The sequence below is a fragment of the Malaclemys terrapin genome, chromosome 3 (assembly GCF_027887155.1).
Source record: "Malaclemys terrapin pileata isolate rMalTer1 chromosome 3, rMalTer1.hap1, whole genome shotgun sequence".
Classification (NCBI taxonomy): Eukaryota; Metazoa; Chordata; order Testudines; family Emydidae; genus Malaclemys; species Malaclemys terrapin.
The window spans coordinates 172,155,067-172,176,033 of record NC_071507.1 but is presented as its reverse complement, the minus strand read 5'-3'; the positions used below and the strand labels follow the sequence as shown (position 1 = coordinate 172,176,033).

The 20,967-nt window shown below is 39.7% G+C and overlaps 1 protein-coding gene across 11 annotated transcripts in view; it reads left to right on the top strand.

Annotated features, from left to right (window-relative positions):
- MYT1L (myelin transcription factor 1 like) overlaps positions 1-20,603 on the top strand; it is a 382,005-nt gene extending 361,402 nt beyond the window's left edge. For all 11 annotated transcript variants that reach the window (XM_054024376.1, XM_054024375.1, XM_054024374.1 and 8 more), the window contains 4 exons: positions 7,383-7,474; positions 13,197-13,300; positions 17,366-17,509; positions 17,827-20,603. In XM_054024376.1, the coding sequence (XP_053880351.1) occupies positions 7,383-7,474; positions 13,197-13,300; positions 17,366-17,509; positions 17,827-17,967 (481 nt within the window). In that variant the 3' untranslated portion in view covers positions 17,968-20,603. The remainder of the gene's footprint in view (positions 1-7,382; positions 7,475-13,196; positions 13,301-17,365; positions 17,510-17,826) is intronic.
- The last annotated feature ends 364 nt before the right edge of the window (positions 20,604-20,967 follow it).

The window sequence follows — 20,967 nt, the reverse complement described above, 5'->3', positions numbered from 1 at the left end:
GGATGATCTGAGGAATGGAAATGTACCTTATGAGAGAAGATGCAAAGAGCTTGGCTTGTTGAGCTGAATCAAAAGAAGTCTGAGGGGAGATAGAATTGCTCTATATAAATACATCAGAGGGATACATACCAGGGAGGAAGAGGAGTTATTTAAGTTGAGTGCCATGGTGGGCCCAAGAACAAATAGATATAAATTGACCATCAACAAGTTTAGGCTTGAAATTAGACGAAGGTTTTCAACCACCAGAGAAGTTAAGTTCTGGAACAGCCTTCCTAGTGGAGCAGTGGGGGCAGAAAACCTGACTGGCTTCTAGACTGAGCTTGATAATTTTATGGAGGGGGTGATATGATGAGACTGCCTATAATCACATGTAGCCCATCTGCAACTTCTAGCAGCAAATATCTCCAACATCTGGTTATGGGACACTAGATGGGGAGGGCTCTGAGTTATTACAGAGGATTCTTTCCCAGGTGTCTGGCTGGTGGGTCTTGCTCACATACTCAGGGAATGGATGGGTGAGGTATGGTGGCCTGCAATGTACAGGAGGTCAGACTAGATGATCATGATGATCCCTTTTGACCTTAGAGTGTACAAGTCTGTGATCCAGTGTACAAGTCATCATGAGGAGCTGTGGCCTCAGGCCCCAGGACAGGAATCAGTTGTTACTACTGAGCCTCAGACTATCTGCATTTGTTTCTCCAAAGCCACTTCCTTCCCCACTTACTGGGATAATGTGTGGCCAACTAAAAAGTTTAACTCAGTCCCTTACATTCTGTTCTCTTGGGATCTGTCCATGACTTGCTCCCTAGGCAAGCTAAACTACTTCTCAGGGCACAGGCTCGCCAGTCGAATACACAACAAAATCCCAAAGAAAACAAAATTCTTTCCCCGGACTAATTTCTGAGGTTGCAGTTTCTCCACAGCAGGTCTGTGTCAATATCCTGCAAACTTCACTGCCCTCTATCTTAAGTCCAGTCATGCTCTTTATAGGAAAAACAGCTCCTACTTCTTCCTAGTCTTTCCATGTGATGAGGAATCAGAGGTGCTTATATACATTAGCTTCTTTTCCCAGCATGCCATGCTGTGGTAGTCCGCAATTCCCAGACTACAACTCCCAGCAAGGACTAAAACGAGGGTCAAGATAGTGCTAGACTTGGTCTCTGTCTTAAAGGAGCAATATGGTCTGTTACCCAGAACTTTTAATTAGTTCACTGTTGGTAACATCTTAATGGTATCACAACACTGCGAGATAATATTTCTGTCACAAGAGGATGATTTTTGCATGGCAACACAAACATCACTGCAGTGACAGCCCGGAAGAGCCTGTGCTCTAGGAGACTGTCCCTTAATGCAGGAGGAACAGGCTGGCCACTTCCACATTTGGATTTCTGTGGGCTCTTCTCTACTGGCTTCACAAAATAAACACCATCATGGTATGATTGCTAGGGATCAGATTCCTCACCCTCGCTGAAAATTGGACCCTTCAGCCTGCCATAGGCGTGGGGTAAAAGCTTAAACGGAGGGCCAAAAGAGAGAGTGGTTCAAGATAATTAAAATGGTACAGAACCCTAAAGTTTTTATCCTGTTATCCTCCATTCCCTCTGTTGTGCCAGTGATGTATCTCTCACAAACCTCTGTGAAAATTTCTCTATGCCACTCTTTAATCGTGCCATAGTTTTGATCCACAGAGGCATTAAACTGTTGTTATTTCAGTTCTTCCCCAAAACTCAGTTCTTCCACAAGGTCAGGCCCCACTGTGCTAGACACTGTACAAACACATTGTGCCAGATATAACAGACACATGCAATATCTTTCAGATCATATCAATTTTATAAATGTTATTTATGGGCCAGGGATTGTATTCTAGATGCCTGGGCATAGGCAGCAAGTTATATGGTGCTCCACCAATATTCAGGAACATGGGCCAAAAGCTCCACCAATGTTTGGGCTTATATTTTCAGAGCCGTCCTGTCCATGGGACGGACCGGGGCAACCGCCCTGGGCCCCATGCTTTGGGGGCCCCTGCGCTTCAAAGGGATGTGGAATCCAGGGCAGCCTGGGGTGGTAGTTGGGATCCTAGCACTGGCAGCAGTGAGCAACCCTGCTTCGCTCCGCTCCACCCTGCCCTGCCTATTCCCACCCCTGCTCCGCCCACGCCCTGCCCCCACTCCACCGCTCCCCACAAGCCCCTGCCCCACCTCTTCCCACCCCTGCTCCACCCCCTCCCCGCTCCCATTCCACCCTTTCCCTCAAGCCCCCACCCCGCCTCTTTCTGGCTTCTGCCTCCTTCCCCCGAGCAACGTCGGGAGCCAGCAGGGCGGGCGGGGCTGAGCGGAGCGGGCTGGGGCCAGGTCGCTCGCCGCTGCCGGTGCCAGGCCCCCCACTAACTCCCCCAGGCCACCCTGGACCTGTGTCCCCCTGAAGTGCGAGGCCCCCCAAAGCACAGGGCCCAAGACGGTTGCCCCAGTCTGTCCTACAGACAGGATGGCTCTGCTTGGATCCATTCTGGGCACCACCAAAAATTATACAAACCCGGTGCCCATGTGCATGGGGGAAGGTTACCAAATTCACTTCAGGAACTGATTACTGAAAATCCTGGGACAGGTAAACAACTCCGGAGAACTACCAAGCCCTGGGAGGAGCTGCATAAACTCATTCAGACTGGGTTCAAGAGGTCCAGGAGACAAAGAAAGGGTTTTGCCATAAAGAGTCAGCATAAACTGATTCAGGGGCCTTCATTTTGATTGGAACCAAGAGGGCAAAATCCGGCTGGAAGGGTTTGAAGGACTGGAACCTACCAGGCTTTCCATGTGGAATATGGGTGACATCTAGCATGCCTGTAGATTGCATCTTGTTTTATTATTTGTGTCCTTTATAGTTCTTTTATTCTAAAACAAATATACTGGGCTCCATGAAGGCTGACTGGTCACCTTGTCATTGTCCCTGGGAACAAACAGACTGTAGATATTCTGGACTAAAGTCAGATCTGTTATGATGACAGTGAATTGTAGTGGGGACTGCAAGCCTAAATCCCCTATTTAGAGGTGAGGGAGAGCAGTGATTGCTGGAGTCCTGAGATCTAAAGGGGTGCCCTGGAGAAGACCACAAAGGACACAGGGGTACTGTTAACCCGGAACTGTAACATACATAACTAGAGACAGTCCCTGTCCTGAAAAGTTTACTTCTAAATAAACAAAACAAATCAAGGAGAGAGCAAGGGAAATAAAGTGATTTGTCTAAGGTCACGCAGCAGGTCAGTGGCAGAGTTGGGAACAGAACCTAGGTTTCCTGCCTCCCAGCCTAGAGCCCTATCCACTAGATCACACTGATAATAATAGCCATAGTTTATTATTATATATTATTTAAATAATAGAACCGGCAAAAATCAATTTTGAAAATATTGATGGAAAATGGGGTTAGAAATTGTAATTTTGGTGGGGGGGGGGAAATTGTCCCTGTTCAGTTCTGCTTAATAATAATAATTCAGAACCTTGTAGATATGATAATTCAGACCATTCAGAGTAGTATATTTTAATGAGTGAACGTCAGTGTTGGAAAGTCATAGGTTTTAAGATCAATAGGAACAAATACAATCATCTAATTTGACCTCCTGCAGGACACATGCCATACAACTTCATCTGATGATTGTTGGATCAAGCTTGATAACTTGTGGTTGAACTGGAGCATATCTTGTAGTAAGAAATAGAGTCTTTATTTAAAAAATCCAAGTGATGGAGAAGCTACCATATCCCTTGGAAATTGGTTCCATGTTGCACATACCTAGGTAATTAAGGAGAAAAATTAACTGCTGTACTGGTTCTGATATCTGCTGGGAGAGCAACACAGCGGTGCACAGACAATCCAGGAAGTTTTTGGAAAGTATAGGGGACAATTTCCTGGTGCAAGTTTTGGAGGAACCAACTAGGGACAGAGCTCTTCTAGACCTGCTGCTCACAAACCGGGAAGAATTAGTAGGGGAAGCAAAAGTGGGTGGGAACCTGGGAGGCAGTGACGATGAGATGGTCGAGTTCAGGATCCTGACACAAGGAAGAAAGGAGAGCAGCAGAATACGGATCCTGGACTTCAGAAAAGCAGACTTTGACTCCCTTAGGGAACTGATGGGCAGGATCCCCTGGGAGAATAACATGAGGGGGAAAGGAGTCCAGGAAAGCTGGCTGTATTTTAAAGAATCCTTATTGAAGTTGCAGGAACAAACCATCCCGATGTGTAGAAAGAATAGTAAATATGGCAGGCAACCAGCTTGGCTTAACAGTGAAATCCTTGCTGACCTTAAACACAAAAAGGAAGCTTACAAGAAGTGGAAGATTGGACAAATGACCAGGGAGGAGTATAAAAATATTGCTCAGGCATGCAGGAGTGAAATCAGGAAGGCCAAATCACACTTGGAGTTGCAGCTAGCAAGAGATGTTAAGAGTAACAAGAAGGGTTTCTTCAGGTATGTTAGCAGCAAGAAGAAAGTCAAGGAAAGTGTGGGCCCCTTACTGAATGAGGGAGGCAACCTAGTGACAGAGGATGTGGAAAAAGCTAATGCACTCAGTGCTTTTTTTGCCTCCGTCTTCACAAACAAGGTCAGCTCGCAGACTGCTGCACTGGGCAGCACAGTATGGGGAGGAGGTGACCAGCCCTCTGTGGAGAAAGAAGTGGTTCGGGACTATTTAGAAAAACTGGACAAGCACAAGTCCATGGAGCCAGATGCGCTGCATCCGAGGGTGCTTAAGGAGTTGGCGGATGTGATTGCAGAGCCATTGGCCATTATCTTTGAAAACTCCTGGCGATCGGGAGAGGTCCCGGATGACTGGAAAAAGGCTAATGTAGTCCCCATCTTTAAAAAAGGGAAGAAGGAGGATTCGGGGAACTACAGGCCAGTCAGCCACACCTCAGTCCCTGGAAAAATCATGGAGCAGGTCCTCAAGGAATCAGTTCTGAAGCACTTAAAGGAGAGGAAAGTGATCAGTCAGCATGGATTCACCAAGGGCAAGTCATGCCTGACTAACCTAATTGCCTTCTATGAGGAGATAACTGGGTCTTTGGATGAGGGGAAAACAGTGGATGTGTTATTCCTTGACTTTAGCAAAGTTTTTGATACGGTCTCCCACAGTATTCTTGCCGGCAAGTTAAAGAAGTATGGGCTGTATGAATGGAGTATAAGGTGGATAGAAAGGTGGATAGATCGTCGAGCTCAACAGGTAGTGATCAATGGCTCCATGTCTAGTTGGCAGCCAGTTTCAAGTGGAGTGCCCCAAGCGTCGGTCCTGGGGCCGGTTTTGTTCAATATCTTCATTAATGATCTAAAGGATGGTGTGGACTGCACTCTCAGCAAGTTTGAAGATGACACTAAACTGGGAGGAGTGGTAGAAACGCTGGAGGGTAGGGATAGGATACAGAGGGTCCTAGACAAATTAGAAGATTGGGCCAAAAGAAACCTGATGAGGTTCAACAAGGACAAGTGCAGGGTCCTGCACTTAGGACGGAAGAATCCCATTCACTGTTACAGACTAGGGACCGAATGGCTAGGAAGTGGTTCCGCAGAAAAGGACGTAGGGGTTCTAGTGGATGAGAAATTGGATATGAGTCAACAGTGTACCCTTGTTGCCAAGAAGACTAACGGCATTTTGGGCTGTATAAGTAGGGGCATTGCCAGCAGATCAAGGGACGTGATCATTCGACATTGGTGAGGCCTCATCTGGAATACTGTGTCCAGTTTTGGGCCCCACGCTACAAGAAGGATGTGGAAAAATTGGAAAGAGTCCAGCGGAGGGCAACAAAAATGATTAGGGGTCTGGAGCACATGACTTATGAGGAGAGGCTGAAGGAACTGGGATTGTTTAGTCCGCAGAAGAGAAGAATGAGGGGGGATTTGATAGCTGCTTTCAACTACCTGAAAGGGGGTTCCAAAGAGGATGGATCTTCTGTTTTGTGCCACAGTTAATTGCTGAGTGTGAGCACAATCTGTCCCAACATCCTTTGCCCGAATAGAACAATTAGAATGCATTCTGATGACGTATTCTTTTGCATGGTGTGATTAGAGGATGAGCATAATATGAGAGACAGTTCAACATTTGGGGAATGTAGGCACACTTTTAAATGTACCACACTTAGGGACACTTTTAAAAAATACATGGTGAAATATTGGTCCTCTAAATTCAGAGGCAAAACTGCTATTGACTTGAGTTGGGCCAGGATTTCACCTACAATTTTTTAAAGTCTGAGACAGTCAGATGTCTAAATACTAGTGGATTGTTGGGTTTTTTTGGCCAACAATTAAATCTGAATTTCCAGATTTTTTTGATCACATCTGCAAATGGTGGGAACTGCTGATTAACTGAAAATTGATCAGTAAGGGAATATTGTATCTTGGCTGAATGGATTTCTGAGATGCCCAATATAATACAGTACCTCTGCATTACTATGGGTATTAATCAATGAATGTGTAAGCTTAACTGGATAAATGGTTTGTCCTACATTTCAGAGATGCTGAATTGAAATTCTGTTGGGATTGTACTTGTATATAGAAAAAATGCCTCATACGTCTAATTCTTTCAGTTTTAAATGGATTGCTGTTCTTAATTGTCTTCATCAAAATTCTCCACATTTCAAAAAAATATTTAAATAATTATTTGTATGTATTTGATATATTAGTATATAGAACACCTGTCCCCAAAATAGTGTCTAAGACTCTGTACATAGAATGAGATAGTGGAGGAGTGAACCCTGAAATACAGTGTTAAATCTCATTTTACATGCAGGTCTCATTGTAGGTTGGGAATGCACTTTTCCAAAGTCCAAACAAAACTCTGTTCCAAAGTAATTTACATGTTTTAAAAAGCAATTTAGAAAAAAAACAATTCAAATATAGGAATAGGTTATATCTATAAAAACGAGCATACTTAAAAAGAGCTAGTCATTCAAAAGAGCTCGTTATTAAAGACACAATTAGAGCTAGCCAGTTCCCTCAGTTCCTGTGTTTGGGTTTTTGAGTTGAAAGGAGTAGGGCAGATAGTGTTTTGTTTAAATGGAGCATTTAAGCAGTAACCCTTTTTAGAAAGTAGGTTTTTTATGGGTATAACGTCGCTAAAAGGTTGCATTGTTCTTTTCCTAGTTTAGATTTTGTACATAAAATGCATTTCCTTGGATTTATATATAATCTGCACATTCAAAAAGAGGTGGCGGCAGAAAAATAAAACCAAAAAATCATTTATGAAGCTCCTCCCTCTCTTTCATAACCAGGTACCCTATCATTTTGGTGCAGAGTGGAGATAAACTTCTTCTCAGATGTTATTGTCATGACAGTTTTAGTTGACAAATTTATTGTCTTGATCTATTACAATTTAATAGGCTCTTTATTTTCTTATCATTCACAGTCTATCAGGATGCCCCAGAGCCACTTCCGCCATGAAGAAAGCAAAGCTGTCTGGAGAACAGATGCTAACAATAAAGCAACGGGCCAGTAATGGTAAAATTTTAATCATTCTCTTTTAAATATTACCTCTTTGCAAGATAAAAGACACATTGCTATGTGGGCCTTTTTATAAGTCTTTCTTAGTGTATATCATGAACGAGATCATTTTAGAAAGCAATGCAACTGACGTCCATGCTATTGAAACCTGAGCCAGAAATACAGTAGGTCAGATTCTGGCCTGAGTTACACCAGAGAAAATCTGAAAAACTCTATTGGCTTTATTGAGGAGATTCTGGATTTACACAGGGGTAGCTGTGTAAATATTTCCCAATATAATAAAATGCTATGTTTTTTCTGACTCAAGTCTGATGCTCCAAGGTGGGCCAATGGGTCTCACATTGCTCAACTGCTCAGAAGAGGAGGGGACCTGATTTTCAGAGGGTGCTGAGCACACCCAACCCCCACAGGTTTCAATTGGAATTGTAGATGCTCAGCACTTCTGAAAGTCAGATCCAGAGGGCTTTGTGCTAATCATCTTCAGGAAATCCTCTGGCCAATCTGGAGGCCCACATTCCTGGCTCGGAACCTGTTGACCAATGGAAAACTATACAAAACTACTTTCTACCTTCCTGCAGTTGTGCTCCAGGACAAATACTGGCAAAGCAATATCATAAAGCTGTATTACATCCAACATCCCAGCCATGTTGGAGTTGCATGAAAAGCACTTTCAGCAGTTCATATACAATCCAAGGGAAAGTACTTTTTAAACTTTAGAGAGACAAGGTGGATAATATCTTTTATTGGACCAACTTTTGTTGGTGAGAGAGTTTGAAAGCTTGTATCTCTCACCAACAGAAGTCTCTCTAATATCCCACCTTGTCTCTCTAATATCCTGGGACCAACACAGTTGCAACACCTCTTTAAGTTTGGAATTTAATGAGAGGTGCTTATTTTTCCTGAACCATTAATCTCATCCCTTACACATCCAAAATCCATAAAGCTGCCATCTTTTCCACCTTCAAGTCCCTTCTCAAAATTTACCACTTCCTTAATGCTTATGGAATGTTGCCATCTGTTAACAGCTAGCCAGGTGACAATTAGTGTTTATTGCTCCTGACTGGGTAAGAATTGCACACAGCCTATGATTTTGTTACCCTGTCTCCCCTAATCCCAGTCCAATTGTTTGTCTCATACATCTAGTATGTCTTGCCATTTAGACTGTGATCTCATTAGGTCAGGGATGTCATTTGTTATATGTTTATACAGCTCCCAGTCCCAGATCCTCAATGGTAGTTAGGCACCTAACTCCTGTTGATTTCAGTGGGAGTTAGGTGCTTAAATACCTTTAAGGATCTAGGCTCTAGCGCAATGAGGCCCTCACTTGGTTGGCCTCTAAGCAGTACCACAGTATAAAGGAGCCTATAATAAATAATAATCACTACACGGGACCTCTTCATTTACAAAGCAGTTAAAATATCCCAAATTGGAACTATGAAATTAAGCAGCTTTGATTGGCTCCAGAAAGAATCCCCTGCACTCCTCATTAGCTGGAAGAATAAAGGCTATGACGTTTCAAAGGTGTGAAGGGGAGGGCTATAGTCAGGAAAAAATGGGAGAGTCATCAGAGTTCTTTTAGAACTTGGGAGAAATGGGGAGTAGTTTTAAAAAAATCCAGAATTAATTTGTTGTTACAAATGTAATGAATATAGAGTTATCACATTAATAGTCAACTGTATTGGTGTCTGCAAGACACATTAAAGATATGTGTAATCTATTGGTGGCAAAATATCATTAATCAAACATACCAAGAGAAACCCCCATCCATCAGAAAGATTGTAGTTAAGTGTGTACGAGGGCATGAGATTGGTTTAAAAATCATGAGATCAAAAAAAAATCACTTATTTTCTTTTTAGCGTCTTCTGGTTTTTGAGCTTCTAGGGAGAGCTGTCTACCTGCAATTTGTGTATGATCAGGTTCAAAAATCAACCTTTAACACACAAGCAAAAAATGTGCGCCTCCCCACTGGCTGCCTGGAGGGAGACTCCACGTACCCTTTCCAAACTCTTTAGGTGGAGGCACTGCCAATCTGTCCTCCTCGTCCCCTACCCCAATCACTATCCTGCCTCCTATCTATCCTCCCTGCCCCACTTACATTCTCCCTCCAAGCTCCTCCATTGCCTTCTGTCTTTCATGTATGTCGTGCTTTTCCCCTCGCAGTCTCTGTCTTTCATGTATGTCGTGCTCTTCCCCTCGCAGTCTCCTATCCATCACATTCTCCCTCCTACTTCTTTTTTCCCTGCCCATTCAGGTTCACACCTATCTTTCCTACTCCGCTGCCCTATGAGACTCCCTCCTGCACACATATCGCATATTCTTCAGCTGTACTCTACATTCCTCATCACACAGAGAGGCCAGTGTCCCACTCCTGCCTTCTCTATATCCCTATGTTCAGCTTCTCTTCATAGTGCCCCTCGCTGCCTCCTGACGGCAAGGACATCTTTCATAAGGGTCACTCTCATTGACTATGGACAGCAGTGGCCATCTTTGCTGAGGGCAACTTAAACTTCCTTCACAACAACCTGCCTCAGAGTGGTCAAGCCAGAAAACTTCCCATGGTTTGTCACAAAGTAGTTCCCCCCTGTAGCAAACTGAGTGAGCTTTGTCAGATCCAAGGGCTGGCTCAGTAATGGAGTTTGTCAATGGAGTTTGCCTGCCAGTTTCTTAATCTCCCTGACCCTATCTCATACATATCCTTACCCATAAAAACTACAGGGGTAGGAGCTGGTGGGCAGCCTCCCTAGATAACTGGAGCACTGTTACTGAGCTAGCCCCTGGGCCTGACAAACTTCCCATGCTTCACCACAGGTGGGATCTCCTAGGTGACAAGCCACAGGAAGGTCATTAGCCTAGGGGAGCTCTTGAGTAAAAAGAGAAATGGGAATAGTGGGAATTTATGTGTGAGTTCGACATCTTTAACATACAAATCCCTAAGAAATCAACACACAAAAGGCTGGGTTACCTGGTATATCACATACCTGACAAAAACTCACAAAACAAGGAAATAAAAAGTTAAGCAATCTAATAATGCATACTCTCTACTCCTCCATTCACAGGCATGTGCCTTATCACTATCACAACTACCACAGACTCAGTTCTCCTGCACCATCTTTACCAAATGACCCCTTCCCATACACCAAACTACTACACCTAGCATCTGCAACCAGTAGTGTCGTGATGGGGGAGTTTTGTGAAGGGGATGTGCAGAAGGGAAGGTTGATGAGTAAACTAGTGTGTCAGGCATGGGTGGTTTGGTTAAAGGACAGTTGGAGAAGGTTGTACAGAACAATGTGTATACAGTAGCAACAATATTTAAAAATCTGGCCCATTTTGCCCCTGTGTGGAGATACAGCTTGGAGAGGTTAGAGAAATATAACTTTATAGTGTGTCCAGTAAAGACATATGTAAAAGGAAGATTCCTGAATTAAAAAGATCTCCACCCCAGCCACTGGAAAAACAAGGAGAAATGTGATGATCAGTGTTATATGTACCTGTAGCCATTTAGTCTAATTGCACTTCTCTTCAAGAAAGCTACTGACTACGCAAACTATAATTCCTCTGATGATCATGCAATACAGAAATTCCTTGGCCAACAGGGATTGACATCCATCTAGTTGTGACACTTAGGACCAGATCCTCAGTGTACATTAGCATAGCTCCACTGAAGCCAATGGAGCTACATGACTTTACATCAGCTGAGGATCTGGTGATCACATAGCAAGCACATAAATACAGAATTAAATAGGACTCAAAAGGGATCTCCTTTGGGCAATTTGAGTCACCAAGGAAGATACAAGACCAATAGTAATTAATACCAAACACTTAAAGATATAAACCAGCGCAATAATTCAGTCTTGGGCTTTCTAGTATCTACTGTCACAGACAGAAACAGCATGAATGACAAAGACCTATAACCCACATCTACCGATGGATGTAGTTCATTACAAACTTTAATAAAGCATTCCAGTGTTGTGAACAGGAAGGAAGCTAGACCAATATCCATCAGTGAGGTGCCCTGGTGAAATCCTACTCCTGGTGAAATCAGTGAGTTTTGCTATTAATTTCAATAGGTAAGGAATGGGCTGTAGAGGTAACATTTTCAAAAGCACCTAATTACTTAAGAGTCCAAGTCCCATTTTCAAAAGGCCCAGTTCCTTAAATATACTTCGGCATCTATCTGCCTCTTTAGGCACCTCACTACTCCACGTAAGCACCACTGACATTTTCAAAGCCACCACTCAGTTGCTGCCTAACTCTGTTCACATCTAAGTCTCCCTGGCGCTAAGTTTCCACCATTCAGCCTTTGCAAAGCTGCCTAAACCCTGACCTTGCCTCACAACTAATAAGCTGCTCAGAGCCCTAGCTCAACCCAAAGCCCCAGAGGCCCAAAAGTTTCTCAGCGAGAAAACACCTATCTTGCCAGTGGGGCTCCATCCCTGGACAGAAAAGATGAACATTTATGTTAGAAATATTATTGGAGAGAAGCAGACTCTGCTCTTAGAAATCAATAAAAATGAATTTATGTACTTTGGTCACACCAGGCACAGAGATGGGAATATCCTCGAGAAAGTTATCATAGAAGGAATGGTGGTGGGTCATCATACAAGGGGATGATCAGCCAGGAGATGGATAGATGCTGTGTGGCAGATCACGGAGAGATCAGTTGATGAGTGCGTGAAGTTAGCGATGGATCAAGAAGACTTCCAAAAATTCTGCTATGATGTCACCAGCATTAGACATGAAAAAATGGACTTTACTTCCTTACTGAACATGCCTACTGGATCAGACCCCAAAGGGAAGATAGGCAGTGTTAATCCCACTGGGTTAGGTGTGTTAGAAATGTCAGGATTTAGGCAACAGAGTGCATGTCCAGTTTCTAAAATTTAGGTACCTCCAATGTTAGGCAGCAGCTGAGAAGAGGTTTTGGAATGCCAATGGTGCCTAAATGTTGGATTTAGGCAGTTAGGTGCTCTGGTGCATAATGAGACATATAGGCACCTATTGGGTTTTCTAAAGTGCCTAACTCCCACTGAAATTATTGTGAATTAGGCATATAGGTGCTTTTGAAAATCCCAGCAGGCACCTATCTGTGTCTTTTAAATACCTTTAAAAATCTGGCTCCTAAATGCTTAAGTAACTTTTGAAAATGGGACTTAGACTCCTGAGTCACCTGAATACTTCAGAACATGTTCCCCTAGGTCATTCGGGAATGACCATTAGGTAATGAACTATGGAGGTGGCAGAGGCTGCAGGTAGTCCAGATTGACAGTGGTATTTTACAGTTTTTCTGTGTTGTGAAACATTTCCCCTGATTATATGAGCAAATGATTTCGGGATAATTGTGACTTGAAACTATTGCCTTGTTAGGATATTTTTTCTTTCCTTAAAAGGACAAGAGACATTGCCAGTATTTTTTAAAAAGGTCAAGTGTGACAATGCAGCAGAATTCATTAGTAGAGGTACATTTTTAATAATGCAAAGACATAATCAGTATATTTAAGCTGTTTCTACCATTGTCATTGGAAAATTACCACAGTTCTTAAAAGAGACACGATGGGAAATATATGGGTTTAACTTCAAATGGGAAGTTTGATGAGACTTAGTGTTTCTGAACTTTTTACATTAATAAGTTTAATTTATAATATGAAATGTCTCTGTTGCAGAACACAGATTTATAGCTTAATTATTTTAATATCTCCTTCATTTTTATATTGCATAGGTATAGAAAATGATGAAGAAATTAAGCAGCTAGATGAAGAAATCAAGGAACTAAATGAATCCAATTCCCAGATGGAAGCTGATATGATTAAACTCAGAACTCAGGTAACAGTTTTATGAAGCCTTAAATTTAGCTACTTTTTACACGTGATTGATCAAAAGAAATATAGGAGAAAAATTGTCTTTGGAAAAATTGTTTTCTCTCACATTTTTGCTCACATTTCATATGTTCTTAATTTACATTTGTAAGCTTAGAAAACAGTATCTGTGGTGCTGTTAAGTAGTTATTTCCCACCACAGCAGCCACCAGTTTTAAAAACTGAAAGTCCTGGCTAAATAGCCACCTTTGCATTTCCTTCTTATAAGATTTTATACAATCTTTGTATCTGTTAAATTCTCAGACAGCTAAATCATGGCATTAGTAGATGGAGAACACAGCAGTGGCCAGGGCATTCTGCTTGCAGAAGGAGTACACATAGAAGCAGCAATTGCTACGCCTGTAATATTGTATAGCACTCCCCATGGCAACTGCACCAGACCACTGTTTGGTTGGAAAGGACTCCATATCCCAGCTTCATCCTATTTGGGGTCCACAGGAATTGGTCAGAAAATGGAGAACTATACTGTGAACATTTTCATTTCTCTTTTTCATGAAAATCTCTTGTGTTGAGGTTTTTGACTACTTCTGTAGATGGATAGAAAATGGGGTAGGGGTTCATTTGTTTTCCATTGAAATTACATTTTCCAACCGGCTCTCATATCTAGTGCAGTTTATGATGCTTTGTCTCCTCACAGTTTGATATCAATAAGGTGTAGTAGGTACAGTCCACATTAAGACTTACAGGGCTTTTTGCAAGTGTTTTTTTTTTTTTAAATGCCTTCCATCTGGGCACTCCAGTATTCGTTAGGCCAGATCTCATCCTGTAACCTGCCACAAGTGTTTGGATTTCTGGATGAATACCTAATACATTATGGCTGTATAGAAAAATGAAATAAAAAACTGAAACACCCTCAGTATTCAAATAATCATACTGCTGCTCACAAGAGTAAAGTTATTCTTGTGTGAAAGAACTTGTGGGATCAGGGCTTTTAGGTGGAGACTTGTATCAACACAATAAACACACAATCCTTACACTATTTCTAGCTTTCACTTCTCAAACTGGTTCCATTGTACACTCTTAGGAAACAGGGTAATGGATCAAGTTGGGGAGAACCAGTTTGTTTGGAGGATTTAGACCACTGCATATTCTTAGGAAATGTTCAAGGGATCTATTGCACATTTTGATGTGACACAGACTTGGAAAGGGGGTAAAAGTGTTGATGACAAATATTTACTGTCACTAAAACTATTGACATCTAATGGAGAATCCCAACAAAATCAGACTTCACAATAACTCAGGGGTCACACTCTCAACCTGTCGTGTTCTCCAAAGGAAAATGAGTTTTCATTTTGAAAAGGACAGACCTGGTGGGGCAAATCACCCAGATAGCTTAAGGTCTTTATCAACTGTTTTAGTGACAGTAAATATTTGTCATCAATACTTTTACCCCCTTTCCAAGTCTGTGTCACATCAAAATGTGCAATAGATCCCTTGAACATTTCCTAAGAATATGCAGTGGTCTAAATTAAGGTCATTAAGACTATCACAGTCAATATGTAATGTATTGGACAATAAAATTTTAACATTAACCTTAACAAAATCTATACTATTATAAAAAATACATTGTGTTACGTAGATTTCAAACAAAATTCATTATATAAATTGGGAAATATGTAAAAGAAAATTTATAATATAGAAAGCAGTTTCTGTTCTGTAACTTTACTTAATTTATACACCGAAAATAAAAATGAAAAGTCACTTGATATGAGCCGTAACTAATGGTACCAATTACATTTCAGATATCTTATGAAGGTAACAGTGTGCTAAATCCTGAGAGGTGCTGATTACCTGGAACTTCACAAAAATCAATGCAGTTTCAGGTGCTCGGCATCTCTCAGTGTTTAGAGGAAAAATCTATCAGATAACAGTCCTCAACCACCTAAAGGACCAATCCTATGAGAGACTGTGAAATTTCAACTCCCATTTCACAGTCTCCCATTGAAGTCAATAGGAGTTGATGGCTCTCAGCACCTCCCAGGACTGGGCCCTAATTATACTTGATGTAAGAGGTCAATACTCTGACTCCAGTTATTACTTTTGATGTTAAAAAATGTAAGGATGAATATTAAACATAATGACTTGGAATATGACTGACATTAGCTAAGAAGAATTAAAAAAAAAATTACACATATGTAGTAGGACTGGCTCTTTAGCACTGGAGTCCAAAAAGAGCATGAGTTTAGGGCATGTGCTTGGCCTGGTCTCTGACATACACAAATTGAAAACATAGCAACAGGAATGTCTTTCCATTCTCTGTGTCAAAGTAAAACCTATTTGTGCCTATTGCAGCATGCTGGAGAAATAGTTCGAGAACTATTCATCCCGAATAAATGTTCCCCTGTAATATTGACAATGTGTGTCTCAGCTTGGATTATCTGCTGCATAAATATCAGTAGTCAAAGTCAAACCTATTTGACAGCTAGTCTTATGTGTGTACCAAGCTCTTAAGAAAAGATTTGCTTTTATCAATTAATGTTACAGACCAAATTATCAAAAATCCACAATCCACAGTGATAGACTTGAGGCATCTAACTGTCTGATTGTGCCAGCAAACCTGTTAAAATATACTGACCTAGGCTCATCTGATGTTCACGTAAAAATCTTCTCCCCTTCAGACCTCCATACTGTTTGTGCTGACAAATGAGATAGTTCACATCAAAATACTATCATTTTTTCCTATAATTTATTATACCGGCAGTTAATTGTGGATGTCAAATTAAAGCCAAGTGACTGTCACTTTGAGAATTTGGCTCTCTGTCCTCTTTTCTGCTTCTTTGGCTTCATTTTCTACCCTCTTGCCAATGTACATCTTACCCTATACACACACACATTTTACACTTGGTAAGAGTTGAGTTGCCCTATGTCATGGAATTTAAATAGCCATGTAAACTGGTCACGCTTTAAAAGTTTCTTCATTTTAGAAAGATTCTAAAGGTTTGAACAGTATACTTAAAATGGGGAACACAGTTGGAAATGCTAATATCTCTCCAAATAGAATACATCTTGTAAGTGTGACCACTGTATTTATATCAGTCTCACATCCAGTAAGTTACTTATATAGACCACTTCATGTATTGTCACATCCAGTAAGTTACTTATATAGACCACTTCATGTTTATGCAACACACAGTTTCTTTTCCTGAATTTCAACCTATTTGAAACAGTAATCAAATGTCGTAAGTTCTGTCTTTACATCTTAGAGAATATTTATAAAGGCCACACAACAACAAATATATTGCTAATAAAATACAGCAGACTTCATTTTGTTTGTCATTAAACACAAACATTGAAAGCTGTTAGTAACATAAGGCAAAACATAAAAATATAGAAAAGAATAGTACTAAGACACACTTACCCGATTATTTTGCTGTACCTATTGTGCAACAATGTGTAATTCTTTAGCTTTCACTGGCAGTTCTGTGAGAATATTCATTGGGCAGTATAGGTTGAATGCAAATATAATTCCAAAGAGCCAAATGGTGACAGCAAAGGATTGTGCACACTTAGTTAATATGGCATATACTACAAAAATATGATAAATGTATCATCTACTCACACTAGCCCTGATCCTGCAACCTCATGGATACAGGTGGATTCTTATACCCATATGGTGCCTCCATTGATTTCACCGGGGTCCAGGCACGTATAAGAGTCTGCCAACATGAATCAGCTTGCAAGTTTGAGGCCCTTATAAGTGCCTTTAAATACAAAAGGATATTTATTTTAAAAATATAAAATTGATACAAAGCCAGTACAATCAAATGTAAGGTAAATCAGTACTTCCACCATAAAAAAGACAAGCCGTTAAAATAAAGTCATATAATTTGCAGTTGTACATAGCAGAAAAACCTCTTAAAATTATTTAAAAAATTATAAACAAGTGAAACCTTTCTATTTAAACAAAAAGGCCCTTTTTTGTTCTTATATTACTGTTATCACTCACTTCAAGAACGCATGCTTTATAACGGCTTGCCTTATATTACATTGTACACAAATTTGTCCATTTTAGATTACCACAATGGAGAGCAACTTGAAGACGATAGAAGAGGAGAACAAAGTAATTGAACAGCAAAATGAGTCTCTTCTTCATGAACTGGCCAATTTAAGCCAGTCTTTAATTCATAGTCTAGCTAATATCCAGCTGCCACATATGGTAAGTGATTGAGAGCACAAGTTAAGGAATTTGGCGATCTTCAGTTCACCTCATACAGTAGATGTCGTTTTTATGTTTATGGTTCCTCAACCAGTTGGATATTTGTGGTAACAACACTGAAACCATAAAGATAAATTTAACTGCTAACAAAGGCACAGTGGGCCTGTTCCAATGTATCCTGTAAAATTAAGATCTAAATAGGCATTTTAAATGTTATAAAAATGGTGGCAATATGATATGATAGTATGTTATGCTTAAATTAATATACAATCAAGAAAATAAAAGTTGTATATGAACTACTATTTAATATCTCGTAGGAACCAATCAATGAACAAAATTTTGATGCTTACGTGACCACTTTGACGGACATGTATACAAATCAAGATCGTTATCAGAGTCCAGAAAATAAAGCCCTACTGGAAAATATAAAGCAGGCTGTGAGAGGAATTCAGGTCTGAACAGCTGCTATAGTGGTGAAAGTCTTGCTTAAAAAAAGGATGCCTCTTGTTTTTTGCTGCTGTAATTTACCAGAAAGTGTTATATATTTATTTCTGTTTGAAACAGTGTTATGCTTACAAGACTTCATAATGATTTTATGTCTTGCTTTAAAGATAGTAACTGCAGAATAGTTTTTTGAATACATTCACATTTTGTACGTTTTCATATAAGCTGACATAGTGTGATATGCCATGTAATGTTTATAGCTGCTAATGTATGCACATTTTTGGGGTATATATATTTCTGAAGAGGTAAGCTGATCAAAATAAATAGAGTGTAAATTCTTTTTAATGCTTTAGTGATTAAATGTTTTAGTATTTTGAACTGAAATGGACAAAAAAAAAACAGCTTTGAATGATAATGTTGCGGTCTGCAGCCACTTTTTAAACACTATCATTTTGCCTCATGTTGGAGGATTTTATGGGATTTAAGAAATACATTTTGTGTGCATATTGTTTCATAGCAAGAATTGGTTGCAAAAATGCTTTATTTTTGAACAATGCTTGAAAATATTATGTGACTTTTGTTTTCAGAGGATGGTGTGTGGTGGGGGCAATAAAATGAGGTTTTTTGAAATCCAAGAAAATGGCATGGATTAGATGTAAGATACAAAATGGGTAACAACATCAAGCCATGGAAACTTGACAGAAGATTCAAAGCAGCTTAAACAGCACTTTTTAATTAACTTCTAAGCATTACATGGTATGAATATGGGAACTTCCATTATGAAAGGAACTATATCAGAGGTGGACAACCTGAAGATTTCAGCTTTTATTTTCAAATAAACTTTGGCACCAACATTCTCTTATCTCTCCTGGACTGCTTAGTGCCCCTCTGAACTATGTCTTATAGCAATGTAGTTCATCTTTCAGAAACTCTGTATTTTCAATTTAAGATGAAAGACAATATTTTAAAACTAATATTGCCTTTTTACATCTTTAATTTTGGGATAAAGACAAATGATTTGTGTCTACCATAGTTACTGAACTGGATTCATTGCTAGCTTTAGTAGAAATGCAGCTCAGTAAAGGTTTTTTTTCTTTTTGCTTTGCCAAGCATTTGATCCCATTTTTCATATTTTAATATTTATGTTCTGCATTTTGTTGGAGAACAATCATTACTGCAGCATTCATGTATGCTTTATATTTGTTCTACTATTATCTATTGCAAAAATGAATGCAATCAAATTTTAATGTAACTAAATATACTTCAGCACTTTTTTTGCTTTAAACTGGATCATTTTAAGATAAAACTTATTTGTACCTTCAAGATTTGATTGTTTTCTTCAAAATGACTGCACTATATGTATGCATAAGACCACTTTTTATTACGACATTTTTTCCTTTTTAAGTAGTAATTTTGATGTGTTGTGTTTTACAGATGTTGAATTTATTTAAAATTGATAGCATATCTTTTCCTTCCATGTCTTGATGTTATGCAGAAAGTACAAAAGTACTTTAAAATTTTGTTATGAAAAAGATGGGTTTTGTAAAAAATAAAATATTTTTAGCAGAACAGGACTTACAGGGTCATTGTCCCCACAATGTGCCAGTTGACTATTTGCACTTACCTTGCCCTATATATCCATACGGAGGTGTGCAATTTCTTGTGTCATTAGCCTTGTGACACTAAACCTGAACAAATTATAGTGGAAGCCATTATGGCCAATCCAGTAATATTGCTAAGGGAGACTACAGGGATCTCACAACAAATATTCTGATACAATATTCAACCTCGGTATATATATATATGTATAAATATATGTATATCCCAGCGGCACTTTATACTATTCACTGTACAAAAGCTTACAGTTTTCCATGAGGACTTTAATAACTAGCTGGGAAAAGATTATGTAATTACTTTGGGGGCTCTGCAGTCTTATCTGTACAGTGCCCTTTTTCTGTTGTGCTATTAGTTGTAGCTGCCATGCTCAGAATTGCCTTTTTGAGAGCTGAAGCAAGGTGCTTGTTGTTCACCTTCTGCCATATATATTGTACTTTTGCCCTAGCCTCCTTTTAGGGCTTTCATTGTTCATAATGGCATATGCATTTTACCACTGCATTGTGTCTGCAGCTTCTTTGCCAATATAGTAATGCTTTCAGTAGAGTAATAGATAGTATCAGTTTTGGATTCTTATTGTTATCACCTATGTACAATGGAAAGGGATTTTAAGCACAAATCTGCTGCTCATCTAATGTTGGTACATAATATCAAATCAGAAGTTATCTGTGACTATTATATAGGGATCACAAAAGTGTCACATATTAGAATGCTGACCTTTCATATGAAATTATTGTGAGTCAGAGTTTATTTATTATAACTTATTGTTCATATTCATTTCTAAGTTAATTTAAGTAATCATTTATTAAGACAGAATTTTGTATAAACTATTTATTGTGCTCTCTGTGGAACTGAAGTTTGATTTATTTTTGTACTACACGGCATGGATTTGTTGACATTTTAATTTTGCTATAAATGTGTGGAATCACAAGTTGCTGTGATACTTCATTTTTAAATTGTGAACTTTGTACAAATTTTGTCATGCTGGATGTTAACACATCTTACTCTAAATAAATAAAAAAAATGTGTTGCCACACTTGTAGCACAGTGGTTCTATGATCAATGACAACATTTTCACTTTACCAAATGTACTAGAAGCCATGGTGCATAAATAATCAGCTACTATTTTTAGTGATGAACTTTGGCCCTTTTTTCCTTAAATTCTCCATGCAGGATCTTCAGCTACTCCTTTTAATTAATCATGCAGTTATTCAGTTTCATCCTTAACAGACATGTAAAAACAACCAAAGGTCACTGTTCCATTAGTGAGCTTCGCAATCATTTCAAAATTTCCTGCTAGTTATAGCATGGGAGGAAATTAGTGCTATTTCTCAGTATAGGTAACTCAACTGCGGTATTGTCCTCAATACATTTAAAATTAAATGCGTTGCTAATTAGGG